This window comes from Castanea sativa, chromosome 4, assembly GCF_040712315.1.
Source record: "Castanea sativa cultivar Marrone di Chiusa Pesio chromosome 4, ASM4071231v1".
NCBI lineage: Eukaryota > Viridiplantae > Streptophyta > Magnoliopsida > Fagales > Fagaceae > Castanea > Castanea sativa.
In genome coordinates this window covers 36000869-36016814 of record NC_134016.1, presented here as the reverse complement: position 1 = coordinate 36016814, position 15946 = coordinate 36000869, and the positions used below count along the sequence as shown (strand labels likewise).

General features: G+C 32.6%; 2 protein-coding genes across 2 annotated transcripts; one reads left to right on the top strand and one right to left on the bottom strand.

The window, feature by feature from the left end:
• The first annotated feature begins 157 nt into the window (after positions 1-157).
• Positions 158-487, top strand: LOC142632794 (egg cell-secreted protein 1.1-like). The gene has a single exon (XM_075807131.1). It carries the CDS (start codon positions 158-160, stop codon positions 485-487), a length of 330 nt encoding a protein of 109 aa, XP_075663246.1.
• Positions 488-4013: 3526 nt separating this feature from the next.
• LOC142632793 (uncharacterized) lies at positions 4014-5720 on the bottom strand. Its single transcript, XM_075807130.1, has 2 exons — positions 5651-5720; positions 4014-5149 (listed from the first exon to the last, which is right to left on the bottom strand). Exons 1-2 carry the CDS (start codon positions 5718-5720, stop codon positions 4014-4016), a joined length of 1206 nt encoding a protein of 401 aa, XP_075663245.1.
• Positions 5721-15946: the final 10226 nt, after the last annotated feature.

Genomic DNA, 15946 nt, shown 5'->3' with positions numbered 1-15946 from the left:
CATGTGTATATATATATTGCAGCCATCCTAACCCCATTTGAGTACGTACCAATAATACCATTCTCTCATACCCATCTATCTCTCTCTCAATCTCATGGCCTACTCTTTCAACCTCTTTCTCACACTTTTCCTAACAATTTCCATGGCCTTCTTAGCCATGGCAGGACCTCTCAACTCTCCCTCAACCCTTGCAACTCGTTTACAATTGGACAAGCAAAATAACTGCTGGGAATCGTTGTTTGAGCTCCAATCATGCAGTGGAGAAGCCATATTTTTCTTCCTCAATGGTGAGACCTATCTTGGATCCAATTGTTGCCGTGCCATAAGGATTATACAACGTCAGTGTTGGCCAGCTATGATGGGCTCCCTTGGCTTCACTGAGCAAGAAGGTGATATTCTATTTGGTTATTGTGACGCTTCAGATGAAGATGATAATACCACTACTCAAACGTTGCCACTACGGTCACCAACACCAATTGAGGGCTAAAAAGACTAGTTACTGTAAATTAGTCCTATAGTTTCCCTGCCTTAATTTGATATCTCTAATAAAACATGTTGTCCTTATTTTCACTGTTTGTTTGTTTGTTTTTTACTTTTGGGTTCCAACTATGGTTTGAGTTTTTTTTTTTTTTTTTAATATATTTTTTAGTGTCGCTTGTAGCATTAGAGCTGCTTAAATATGGATATGTAATATGTCAGCATCAATCTCGTCTCACGCATATAAACTAATAAGAGATGTTACCATATACCTTATCTCGTTAGTTTCAATTAATCTTGTCTCACTCATTAGTTTCGACATTAATATTTTCTAGAAAATGAGTTATTTTTCAAATAGCATTTTTAGGAAAACTTTTTTTTTTCCTTGTATTTGACATTAACCTTTAAAATGAACTTGAAAGGTTTTTTTATTTTTTATTTTTTGGTATTTGGCCTCTGTTTGTTACCAATAAAAAATGAAAATTATTTCATTATTTAGCTTATTTTTACTACTATTTATGGATCTCACTGCACTTTTTGGTACTATTCATGGGCCTTACCGTACTATTTTAACTAACTTTTACTTTTATTTATAATACTTTTAACAATAAGTTTTCAGTTTCAACAAAATAAGCGGCACCTTTATCTACAATACTTGCACCATATATATTTTTTAAACATCTTTTCTTGTATAATTCAAAACATGTGCTAACATATATGTTGCGTAAACTAACTAATGGAAACAATATAAATTGAAAAACTAAGAGTATCTGCAGCAGATGTGTCAAATGTGCCAAATGCCAAATATTTGGCACATTTGGCACACCAAACACAAAAAACCCCCTTTATCAGATGTGCTAAATGTGTCAAATTTTTGCAACATGCTACAGTACCCTCACAATTTGGCACAGTACGGACAAGCAATGGCAAAATATATATTGTTATTTTATTCCCATTTTCTCTCTCCTCATCACAGATATCTCTCTCTTCTCTCTCCTCATCACAGATCTCTCTCTTTTCTCTCATATCTCTGTCTTCTCTATTCGTCTTCCACTGCACGCCAATCACTAAAGGCCACCACTCGACGCCGCCGACCATCTGTCTTCTCTATTCCGCTTTAGGTTCTTTTTTTTTTCTTCTTTTTTCCATTCACGTTTTTTGGTTGTGGTTTGATGGGTGGGTTGGGCAATGGGTGGGTTAAGATGGGCAGATCGGTGGTGGGTGGGTTCGGGTTGTGGGTTATGGCGGTGGGTTGAGATGGTGATGGGCGGATTAGTGGTGGTGGGTGGGTCGGCTGCTGATGGGCAAATCGGTGGTGGTGCCGATCTCTATTCTGATTTGTTTTTGTTTTTTTTGTTTTGTTGTGATTTGATGGTGGATTCGGCGGTGGTTGTGGGTTGATTTTGGTGGTTGTGTGTGTGTGTGTGTGTATTTTTTTTTTTTTTAATTTTTTTTCTGGTGATTGTGGCTGCAACAATTTTTCTGGTTGTTGTTGTAGTTGCTGTTATTGGTGTTGTTGTTGATGATGATGGGGGAGGAATTTAATATATTATTTTAATGTGTTGAAAATATTATTTTAATGTATAGAATTGAAGAATAAAATATCTGATAAATGAGATGTTGTAAAATGATGTGGTAATTGGTTTTTACCGATGTGGTAATTGGTTATTGGTGTTGTTGTTGATGATGATGGGCAACAATTTTCTCCTAAAATACTATTGCATCCAACCATGTTAGTGGCTCTTCTAACCAAATAATCAAACTTCCATTCAGTCAAGATTGCAAACATGAGATTATGGCAATATATGTAGTCACTGATGCAAGGGTTTATTATTATTTTTTTTTTGAGAATTGGTAAACGGTTTTAACCTATGGTGTCTGATCTAGAATGAACACTTTTTCTTTTCAAGCCAAGACACCAATTAATTATGGTGTAGGTGGGTTCGAACTCCAAATCTCTTGTTTGACAACAAGAGATTCTATTAATTGAGCTAATCGGAATCTACCAATTGGTTTTTGGTGGGTCACTGATGCAAGTTGTGTTAGTGGAAAAAGCCAAGCAGTACAATGATGTCCAATCAACTGATTTAAACAGTTTTGAAGTCTGTAAGTACTCTTCCTATAACCCTTTCTTATTAAAGCCATAAAAAATAACTATCGTACATCCTTGGTGCGATGGTTACTCCATAAGTATAAGTGTTTGTGGGGTGGGGGGTAAGGGTTGAGGTTTAAGTTTTCAGGAGGGAGCTTCATACACATATACACTTAAATTAGGCCAGTTTAGAATTTCTATCTTGTATATATAAAAAAAAAAACCCCCATAAAAAATGAAAGGCAGATGGCAAAAAAATGTACGTTACAAGTTTAAGGGCTACCGGCTACATTTATGGTTGAAGAAGCTGTGCCTTGGCTTGTCATAAATGGGTCACCATTTGATATTGATTCCCGGAAATCTTGTATACTTTCAGCTTCCAAAAATTTCATTGATATGATCAATGACAGTTATTGAAACCCATCATCTTCTATTAACTCCTTCTGATTAGCACAATCAAAACCCATTGTCATTACAATGGTTAAACATCACATAGTCCTTTCCTCTCCCTCATCACCAGCTTTATATATCGCCTCACTTCTTAACTTTTACATATCTCTCAGTCTCTCCCTCTCTCTTTCACAAACATGCACACATAATTTTCCAATGGCTAGCTAAAATTTGTTTGTGTTACTATCCCTTGCAGGGGCGTAGACAGAAATTTTTACATGAGATGCAGATTTGAAGTATTGATATAAAAAACATAAATCACAAGTCTATTGAATATGAAATTTCAATTTTGATATATCTTAAACATTAATGAACATACAAAAACTGTCTAGTTCACTATAGACAAATACAAAAATATCCACACAAAAAAACATATTTTACATCAAAATCATGTTTGACGACGTTTTTTCATGGAATAGAATTCATCCATAATCATTTCCATCGTGAAATTCCCAACAATTTCCTTTTCTATATAAACTATCAAATTATCTGCCAAAAGTTCATCCTCCATTCTATTGCAAAGTCTTGTTTTTAATAGTTTCATAGCTGAAAAAGCTCATTCTGTAGTTGCTGTAGAATCTGGAAGAGTCAACACAAAACGAATCAGTCTATCAATTAAATGATAGAATCTAGACTTCCCTGAAATTTCTAATCCCTTACATAGCTCAGATATTGTACCCATATTCTGAAAATCTGGATGCTTTGTCACATTAAGCTCATAATGTTGCAATTGATGCTTCAAAAGACAAATTTCTTGTTCAGTGAAATCTTGAGGATAATAATTTTTAGCCAAATTGCAAATATCACCAATTTTGAATGATCTAAAAGCATCCTTAGGATTTAATGCTGAACTAAGAGTGAGAAGATCTACTGTTAGCTCACAAAATCTGCTATTCAATTCTTACAATTGAAAATCTATTGCAACTATAAATATGTCAATTCTTAAATGATGTTCTATTGTTGTCAAAGCTTCATCTTGATGACGGTATCTACCTCAAGTTTTAGTGTAACGAGCATTTAAATCAGGAATATCAATTTCATGTTGTCCACAAAATGATGTAACACTAGCAAGTAAAGACTCCCATCCATCATCTCTCAATTTTTGAATAAGTGATTTTGTAGTTGAAACTAAATGCATGGCATTTAAAAGATCCTGGGAATGTTGTTGCAAAGCTTGGCAAAGAATATTAGTAATTCCCATAATCTCTTTCATCGTATGCAAAATTAAAACAAATTCAAATGATGTTAATACCTGATAAGCTCTTTCAGCATCACCACGTTGTTTATAATTAACCCCTTCCTCAAAGATAGTATTGATAACTTTGCAAGTTGCATTAAACATTTTTGTCAAACTACAAATAGATTGAAAATGAGATCCCCAATGTGTATCTCCAGCCCATTGCAAAGTACCAATTTGGTTTGCTCCTCTTCCTGTCTCAATTTCATTAAAAGTAATCATATTCTCAATTTGTTCCCCTTGAGCATATTGCAATTCATCATTACGCTTACTAGAACCAATGACAATATTGATAATATTAGTCAAATGATCAAAGAATTGATGAACAACTTTTACTTCTCTAGATGTTATAACTAAAGCCAATTGCAACCTATGAGCCATGCAATGAACATAATAAGCATATGGGCATTCTTTAAGAAATAGAGCTTGTAATCCATTCCATTCACCACGCATATTACTAGCTCCATCATACCCTTGACCTCGAATATTCTCAATGTGAAGGTTGTAACGAGAAAGGACAACACATATTTCATTCTTTAGGGTCAACGTAGTAGTATCTTTAACATGCACAACATGAAAGAAACGCTCTTTAATGAAACCATTTTTATCAACAAACCTCAAAATAATGGCCATTTGCTCTCTCTTCGACTCATCCCGGGCTTCATTAACGAGAATGCAAAATTTTGCATCCACAATTTCTTCATGAATAGCATTTCGCACATTACTAGAAAGAATATGCAAAATCTCCTTTTGAATTGTGGGTGATGTATATTTGGAATTTCGTGGAGCATTTTCCAAGACAATACTAGCTACTTTGTCGTTGAAAGTTGATGTGAATTTTATCAATTCAATAAAATTACCTCTAATTTTTGAATCAAGGCTTTCATCATGACCTTTAAAAGCACAAGCTTGGAATGCTAGCCTATTGAGGTTTTGAGCCGCAACCGATTATTCTCTAATTCTTTTGATGTTTGTTTCTCAATTAGCTTGTCAATATGTCGTGAATAATTCTTTAAATCCTCGCAACATATTACAACAATTTTATGTGGGGAGTTTAGATCTTTCCCTACATGACGAATTAAAGGACATTCATTCCATCATTCACTTTTTTCCAATTCTTAAAACCTGTTGAAATGAATGCATCTGATCGGGACGACCTATTGGTTTCTTACTAAAAAGGTAGCAATATAGACAATATATCGCATCCTTTAAAGGTGAGTATTCCAACCAATCCCTATGTGAATGTGATTCAAACCATGAAGGTTGAAATCAATGATGATGAGTATCATCGTTGTATGGATAGTCTATATTTTTAGGTTGATATGGACCTTCTTTGAGATAAGCTCGTCGGATTTCATCTTATTTGTTGATAGGGAATTCACATATTTGTTTACGTGATCCTGGATCACGATCTATCTCTTCAGATTGAATTCTTGAATATTTGGAGGGGTGTTCATCAGACATTGAAGTATCAACATTTGTTTCTACAACCACAGGTGCCCTAATTTTTGAATTGCTAACATCTTTTTTTCTTAAAAAATGCATCAATTGTTTTTCGTTTGCTCATAATTCTTTTAGCTTTAAGAATATGACTCAAAAATTAACCTGAAAAGAACTTTAAAAAATAAAATTTTAATTAGAAATTTTTACTTAGTTATATGGATGTTATTCATACTCAAGAAAAATAAAATTTCCACTATAATTTAAACAGTCAACCCATTTTTAATACGAGTTTAATTAATAATAACCCCTCAAACAAAAACAAAAATTAAACACATAAGTATTGTTACACAATGTAAAGTTTTTAGACCCCCTTAAAACACAACCAAATTAATCTAATTATTTAATCAAGTGATTAACTTAAGTAAATTATGCAGATCTAGGTTAACACATATAAATCATATCATGCAAAGTAGTGAAAATATAAATAACACAATGATATGATGACCCAGGAAAACCAAATCGGTAAAAAATCTGGGGAGGATTTAACCTAGTTATCCTCAAGGTAAAACTGAATCCACTATGAAAGAATTGAAGTTTACACAATAGCTACTTAGACCACTAACATCCTAATGCTACCTCGAGTAAGAAACTTACTACCACGACCACGTGACAGCTCCGAGTCTTCAGATTAGGATTCCCAACAAGCACTCCCACTTGTATACCTTTAAGCTCTTGAATCTGCAACTGAATTGATCACCAAGCTCTTGACATCAATCTAGATTTTGATAACCCTAAGTATATATGAAGGAAAACACCTCTAGATCTCACAAGAAATTCACATACACAGCAACAACAACAACAAGACTTTAGAGAGTTTTGGGTACAAAACCCTAGATCAACAAAAAAGGCACAAGATGCACTTTAATCTCTCTTAGAAGCCTTTAAAAACGTGCTTAGAGTTTCCTTTTTATATAGTGGGAGAAGTAGATCTGAAACTCTAATCCTTAATGGGCTTGAACTGCTGTTTGGGCCGACTTAAAATTTCTGCAGAAAATTCCTGATCTACGATTCTCGATCTATCGAGTCTATTCTTTGATCGATCGACCCGTGCAAAAATAGAACAGTAATTTCCTGCAACTACTCGATTCCAAACTTACATTAAACTAAACTTTGAGCAAGTCTAAACCTAGACTAAATATTTTGATCATGGTTTGCCAACATAATCCATATTGAAATTCTAATACATTAGTCCTTAAGGTCTTAGAACCTAACAATCTCCCCTTTTGGTAATCCGTGACAAAACACATACCAAAACAAAAATGCTTAAAGTTACAAAACAACCCATTACAAAATGCCCAAAAAAAATTCAATCTAACCACTATCTATCAGTTGTAAGTGTAGACAGTAGTATGACTGAATCAACCTGTATATTCTTGTAACACTTAACAAACACATAAACGCATGTGTAGAAAGAAAGACAAAAAACAGTAAAACAACAAATATGCAAACTAACTCTCCCCCTAAGTTAGATACATCAAAAAATTTATTTTCTCTCCTTTCAAAAACAATTTCAACTCCCCCTAAACAAAATATTTTAAAAATTTCATCATTTCTACCCCTTTTTGTCACGTATTGGCAAAGACAATCTAATCAGAAGTTAGACTAAAAACATATGCAACAGAGAATAGAGAATTAAGGGAACACAAAACAATTCAACTTTATAGAAAATAGAGACAACTTCTCCTATGAAGAGCAACAACTTCCCCTATGAACAACAAATGTTAGAAACAAGCTTCCCCCCTATAAAAATAGGAAAAACACAACAAGTTTTGGGAAAAAAAGTTTTGGGAAAAATATAGGAGGTGAGGAAAAAAAAAAAAGACACAAACCAAACATAAAAATTAAGTTGAGGATACACATGAAGAAAAATATTCTCTCTTTCAATAAATGCAAACTTGACACTATGTGACCTATAAACAGTTGCATGAGTAGAGAAAATATATGCACATTGATTATCCATCATATCTCTTAAAAAAAATATTTTCTATAGTTCACACATAAAAATAACATATACTAAAATGTACAAAGGACTAAAAAATTAATCAATCAATTTTTAAATCAAGTTGAGTACCCAATTTAGCAAAGTATATGCATGTTATGTGTGAAAATAATGAGAGATATGACTGCAAAACTGCAAGATGGATACAAAAATCAATACAATGCATGTGAATCCTAAACACAAATGATGCATGAAAAAAAATTTGGTCAAATACTTAAAAACTGAAAATTTTTCAGTTTCGATCAGTCGAGTATCAATCGAATATCAATCGAGTCAGGCAGAAGCTAACCAAAAATTTTAACGCATTTTCGATGGGTCGAAAAACACCCTCGATTGATCGAAATTCTAGAAGACAGATTTTTTTGAAAAATAGCAAAAGATTTTGCAAAAACCACTCAAACCAAGTTATTTCATGGATGAAATGCATGAGAATGAGTTTAAATTTTTTTCAAAAACATGAGTTTTCAACCCAGAACTTCAAAACAAAGTTTTTAATCATCAAAAACACAATTTTTGCCAACCCTTAAACATATTTTGCATCAAACACCATAGAAAACATAATATTGGATAGCCACAACAAGATCACACACAATAGCATGTACCAAGTTTAACAAAAAGTAACTTGTGAAGTGTGTACAACTAGTAAGAGCTTGAGATACATGTGAGGTGATAAGTAAATAGTAATCAATCACCATTTCTACAAAATTCATCACATAAATTTGAAAGAGACTATCTCCTAAAGTGTTACATCATATAACTCTCACATCTCCTAGAATAAAAGCTTGTAAGTTTCTTGATTTGCCTCATAATGTACACACCAATTTTATTTGATCAGAAACTTATTAAAAAAAGCCTGGATAATATACACACCAATTTTATTTGATTGATTTAATTATAGTCCAATAATGTATATACAAATTTTATCATTTAAACCGAGACTACACCTTTAGTTCTTTTTGTGCATGTGCTACACTTTCTCGAGTACAAAATCTTACGATATGTACTAAGGTGTTCATGATTGACTAGTAAACAGTGGTAAGATGGTTATTTATGCATTTCTCATTAAGTTCAAGTCCGACAATCAAAGGCATGTGACTTCAAGATCAAGATCATATGATCAAGAACTATAAACATCTTCTCACACAACATGCACTATAAAGCTCAAACTAGTAAAGTGCAATAAAATAAGCTCATCCAAGCTAAATAAGGTACATAAAAATGTTATGTAAAAATAATATGGTCAACCTTGACTACACATTCATGATGTGTAATACAAAAGAAATAAAAATCTTTTTGGTTTCAAAAAAAATTTTATGACAAAAAACAAAAAACACACATTATGCTAAAAGAATAATGCAAAGCTATGCATGATAGTGCTTAACTAAGCTATAGAGGGTACACAAACAAGAAATATCAATTTCTTAATTAACCCTTAAATACATGTACAAATTAGTACATACTCACACAAAATCATAAATAACTTAGCACTTATATAAGACATACTATTCAACTTTCTCCACAATGTCAAGTGTATATTTTTAGACCCCTTAAAACACAACCAAATTAACCTAGTTAATTAGCCAAGTGATTAACTTAGGTAAATTATGTAGATTTAGGTTAACATATATAAATCATATCATGCAAATCAGCGGAAATATAAATAACACAATGATATGATGACCTAGGAAAACAAAACCGGTAAAAAACCTGAGGAGGATTTAACCTAACTATCCTTAACGTAAAACTGAATCCACTATGAAAGAATTGAAGTTTACACAATAGCGACTTAGACCACTAACATCCTATTGCTATCTCGGGTAGGAAACTTACTACCAGGACCACGTGACAGCTCCGAGTCCACGGACTACTTCTTTCTTGGATTCCTAACAAGCACAAGCACTCCCGCTTGTATATCTTTAAGCTCTTAATGTAGCAACTGAATGATCATCAAGTTCTTGACATAATCTTGATTCTTGATAACTCTAAGTATGTGTGAAGGCAAACACTTCTAGATCTCACAAAAGATTCACACACACAGCATCAACAATTTCTAAAAACGTGGCTAAGGTTTTCCCTTTTATACCTAGGGCAAAACATAAAACCCTACACGTAAAATGGGCTTGGAATGAGTTGGAAAATTCTGCAAAAAAACAATTTGCACAACTTTCGATCAGTTGAGTTTAATTCTCGATCGATCGAGCCAGGCAGAATTGCACAGTAAATTCTGCAGTAACTCGATTCCAACTTTACATAAAAGACACACACTTTGAGCAGTCTAAACAAGACTAAAACGTTTTGATCATGGTTTGCCAACATTACAAATTAGTGTTCTAATACATTTTAAATCTAAAGGTCTTGGAACCTAACATCAAGCATGTTCTAAATCAAGAGAGAGAGATATCATAATTCATGTAATCCTCAAGAAAAATAAAACTAGACACAAAATAAAATATTTTTGTCTTTTTGAAAATTTTCAATGTTCTTGGATTTTTTTTAAACAACCTAAAAAAACAAAACAACCAAAAACAAAAATAAAACATGTCCACAAACAATTGAAAGAATTAAATCAAGGACAAGTAAACAACACTCACCTTAGAGAATCTTTTCTCACCCATATAGCACGAGTCTTCGGCTTTGTAGGTGAAAATCCATAAGAACTAGAGTATATTTGAGGGATTACACCAATTTTCTGAGAAAGACTAAAATGCTGCAAATTCCTTTCACAAGCCAACAAGCTTAAATTTTTCAAAAGAATTTGAAACAATTTATATAGACTTATGACAGGAGCAATATCATCACATATCCTAGATTCAGATACAAAATGTTTAAATTTAAATTTATGACAATTAGGATGAATGTGACCGGAGACACCACAAAAGTGACAAACAGGATCAAATTTAGGAACATCAGTATTCCTAACAACAAATCTAGTCTCAGATTTTGGTTTTTGCCTCAACAAAGAACAATTTGGTCTAATATGACCAAGAACACCACAAAGGTGACAGGTAGGCACAAAAACAGATTTTTTATGCTCTCTAACAATAGGTTTAGACATAGGTTTAGAAATTTCAGCATCTACATCAAAACTTTACCTTTGTCTAACCTAGCAAAATAAGTCTTTTCTTTATTATTCCTTTTGAAAGGAGGAATATAAACTTTCTCGGTTTTAGGCTTAAGAGAAATAGAAACACTTCTGTTATCAACAACAGGTTTGGTACTAATCAAATTTTCAATTTTAGCTTTAAATTCAATTAACTCTTGTTCCAAGCTTTCATCTTCTCATCTTGAGAGGAAATTTGATTTCTCAAAAATTTATTCTTTTTATTAGATTCATCTAATCTCACAATCAATTCTTCTTTTTCAAGATTAGCCAATTTTAACTCTTCTTTAAATTTCTTAGCAATTTTCAAAGATTTTGATAATTCCTTACGAAGAGTTTCACAGGCATCAATAAAATCAACAAAAACAACAGTGTCATTTTTATTCAAATCATCACAAACATGAGTAGAAAGACACTTCAAATTATCCATGATAACAGGGATCAAGGATCAACTCTTAGATCTAAAAGATCTAAACACTAGAGCTAACTCGCTCTGATACCACTTGTAAAGTTTTTAGACCCCTTAAAACAACTAGTTTAACCTAATTATTTAGCCAAGTGATTAACTTAGGTAAATTATGCAGATCTAGGTTAACATAAAACAATCATATCATACAAAGCAGCGGAAAAATAAATAACACAATGATATGATGACCTAGGAAAACCAAACTGGTAAAAAACTTGGGAAGGATTTAACCTAGCTATCCTCAAGGTAAAACTAAATCTACTATGAAAGAATTGAAGTTTACACAATAACGATTTAGACCACTAACATCCTATTGCTACCTTGAGTAGGAAACTTACTACCACGACCACGTGACAGCTCCAAGTTTACGAACTACTTCTTTCTTAGATTCCCAGCAAGCACAAGCACTCCAGCTTGTATATCTTTAAACTCTTGAATCTGCAACTGAATTGATCACCAAGCTCTTGACATCAATCTAGATTTTGATAACCCTAAGTATATGTGAAGGCAAACACTTCTAGATCTCACAAGAGATTCACATACACAGCAACAACAACAACAACAACAACAACAAGACTTTAGAGAGCTTTGGGTACAAAACCCTAGATCAACAAAAGGGGCACAAGATGCACTCTAATCTCTCTTAGAAGCCTTTAAAAACGTGCTTAGGGTTTCCTTTTTATATAGTGAGAGAAGTAGCTCTAAAACCTTAATCTTTAATGGGCTTGAACTGCTATTTGGGCCGACTTAAAAATTCTGCAGAAAATTCCTAATCCACGATTCTCAATCGATCGAGTCTATTCTTCGATCGATTGAGCCGTGCAGAAATAGAACAATAATTTCCTGCAACTACTCGATTTCAAACTTACATTAAACCAAACTTTGAGCAAGTCTAAACCTAGACTAAATGTTTTGATCATGGTTTGCCAACATAATACATATTGAAGTTCTAATACATTAGTCCCTAAGGTCTTAGAACCCAACACACAACATAAACCAAGCAATTTAACAACACCCACAACCACATGATATTTAACTAATCAAAAATAGGTAATGAATCAAAAGAATTTTACCTTAGAAACTTGTCTTCATTAAGTGCAAAGATGGATGTGGGCCGTGTGGCAATGCCTACTGCCTCTGCCTACAACTTTAGATCTTTCCTTCAAGACTCATCACAAACAATCTCCCCATGCCTTTAACCATGTATTTCTCTAAAAATCTATGAAAATATAAAGAGCATGGGAATATTTAGGTGTAGATAGTTGGAAAAAAAAAAAAAAGATACTAAAAAGAGATGAATGTCTAATGCTTAAGAAAGAGAAGAAAAGTCACCAGGCAGTCACCAAGTTCCAAATCCTGAAATTTGACAATGAAATATGTTGTTTCCATCCTTTCAAAAATTGTGTAACTTGAATGTACCGAATTTTTTGCATTTTTTGAAAAATTGAGTATATTTATTTTATACCAAAAATTGAGTATATTAAATATACTTAATTTTATACATTATTTGCAAATTTGTGTACATTCTTTGAAAGTTTGTGTAATTTCTTTTAAAAAATGTGTCCATTGAATATACAAAATTTTCCTCATTTTATAGAAAAATGTGTACATAATGTGTACCAAATTTTATCCAATTTTTGAAAAATCATGTGCATTGAATATATAGAAGTGTGTATATTGTTTGAAAAATTGTGTACATTAATTGCACAGAATTGTGTGTATTTTTGAAAAATCTTGTGCAATCTTTGGAAAAATTTGTACATTGAATGTATAGATTTGTGTACATTTTTTGAATTATGTATGTTAAATATACACAGCTGTGTGCATTCTTTGAAATATTATGTACATTAAATATACAAAATTGTGTACATTTTTTTTTGAAAAATGATTTACTTTAAAAAAAAATTATACGTTGAATGTACAGAATTGTGTGTTCATTGAAAGATTATGTATGTTGAATATACAAAATTGTGGCTTTTTTGAAAATTATGTATGTTGAATATACAAAATTTTATACATTCTTTGATAATTTGTATACATTCTTTGAATATAGATGTACATTGAATGTAAATAATTGTGTACATTATTTGAAAAATTGTGTAAGTTGAATTTACTGAATTATGTGCATTCTTTGAAAAATACAAGACTTCAATAAAATAAGGAAAATGTAATTTTATCAAGAATAAACTAACATTACGCTAAGAATGTGACATATTATTAATGAAGTATCTCCTCTTTCTACACAAACCTCTTCCCTTAAAGCACCACTGAAGTGGACCGAATGGACTGAAGTAGATCGAAATGGACCAAAGTAGATCAAAGTGGATCGAATGGATTGAAGCGGACCGAAAGGACCAAAGTAGAGTGAAAGAACCAAAGTAGACCGAATGGACTGGAGTGGTTGGGTGTAACAATCGGGCTTCAAATGGTGTAATGATCGGGCTTTTGGTTGGGTTTAATTTTTAATGTGACCGAATTTTAAGTAGGTTCTTACGTGGAATAACAACCTTAATTGTAGAACTCAACTTTCTCTCAGCTTCTGCTATTATATATAGTATACGCTATTATATATAATATATGACACAGATTATCAAATTGATTGTTCCTACTATCATACCCACATTTCACTACTACATTTCGATAATATTAAACATTATATCCAATGTTTACAACATAAAATCCATCTCCATAAAAGGATATAAACAATGCAATAACAATGCACAAAATTTCATAATCATATTGTACCCTTAAGCATAATGGCTAAGTATTGCAAAATCAAGATTTAATGTTGATATAATTATAACTCAAATTTTAACAGAAAATTATAATAAATTTTAACGAAAATTTCAAAATTACTGCCAAACTAAAACATTAAGGAAAAAAAAAAAACACACACACACACCATTACACAAGTAAGTTTCATTTTCCATTTCTTTCTTTATACCATTTCATCCTAACCCACTATAGAATCTTCTCATAGTGGCTATACTAAACCAGCTAAACGAATTTGGAGACATAAACTAGTTGGCCAGCACTCCAGGATCAGATATAACACATGACCCTCAACAATGGCAACAATGGTATCGGCACATAACAACAACTCCATAAAGGAACAATATTTCCATTTTCAAATGTTGATCCCCATACGGTGAATAGTATATGCAAAACTACACCCCACGGCCTAGTGCTACAGATTTACTAATCTCATACAAGAACTCCAAAAAAAAAAAAACTCAATAAATTAAGAAATGTGCAATGACAGAAAACAAAAACATGTTTTATTTAGTTATTGATAAATCCAAAAGGAACCTCCTTTTCTATTTCAAAACTTTATTTCCAAATAGTGCACCGTACAAACTTCATCCCCAAACACCGAAAGATAGCAATTGGGTGTACAATACCTGACTTAGAGGTGTTTGGTTATAGAAACATTGTGTGTGTGCGTGCGCGCGCGCTCTGTCAGGTGATATTTGGTTACGAAAATATATAATTATGTGATAATGATGTGGCTGAACTAAAGTTTTGTAATGAGAAAATCTATCATGTATCCGATATATGTATTCACACTTTATAAGGGTGGATCCCACAAATGTGAGGTTCACCCAATATGAAAGGGCGGACGCAACCACCTCCACCTTGAGTGCAGATCAATAGTGTTAAAGATTAAGTGTAGGAGAACAATTTCTCAGTGAGTGTTTGAAAAAAAAGGGGAGGGGAGGAAAGAGAAATGAAAGGGAGGAGGAAAATGAAGGGAAAGTAAATGGGTATGACTCGGAAGTTGGTATAGGTGTGTGTGATTTTTCAAAAAGGGTTTGCACGTCAAATGCCTTGTCAAGGATAATACACTACTTTTGTTACCATGTCAGGTAGTATATATTGCATAATGCTTACGTTTTCTAGTTCTAGATGAAAAGCGGAAATGTTTAGATGAAGTAGTATTTCCTACGGAACTTCAGGAGACCACCAAAGTTTTTTAAAAAAAGTCTATATTCCATACATCACATCACATGCACTTGTGCATTAGTGCTGCAATGCTGGATTAAGACCAGAAGCCATGCATGTTATTGGAGGGAACTAGCAGCTTCTTCAGCCTTGCGCCCTTGCCATGAAGAGAAAGGTTCGGAGATATTTAGAAGAGCTGCAATTCAATGATTCATATATGCATTCTATGACCTAAGAAAGAGTCATTTGTCACAATAAAGCATTCACATCGGTTCGTGCAAAAATTTATGTTGATTTTAATATAAGAACCTATTTTTTCTATTTTATTTAACAACTTTTTAGAAAATACTTATATCAAATTATCTATTTTACGCTACATTTCAGTAATATATATATATGTATATGTATATATTATCAATTTTATTACTCTATTTCTCTATATATGAGTAGATAAGTATATTCAAAAATAAATTTGTATGTGAATAACAACCATGTATATTTACACAAATTTACATGCGCTGATGTGTGTGATTTTTGCAGTTAGATGTGCAAATTTACCTTTTATGCTATTATACATTGATTGATGTGAGTATAGAGGAGCCAATGATCTTAAAATGCTATTAAATGAACCAATTGGAAAGTAGGTGATTCAGGTTGTGCCATGCCATCGTACTACAAAT

Coding starts and splice junctions, on each gene's coding strand:
- LOC142632794 (XM_075807131.1), top strand. CDS start 158: ATGGCAGGACCTCTCAACTCTCCCTCAACCCTTGCAACTCGTTTACAA.
- LOC142632793 (XM_075807130.1), bottom strand. CDS start 5,720: ATGTCTGATGAACACCCCTCCAAATATTCAAGAATTCAATCTGAAGAG. Junction 5,150..5,650: donor AGATCGTGATCCAGGATCAC/GTAAACAAATAT, acceptor GTGCTTTTAAAG/GTCATGATGAAAGCCTTGAT.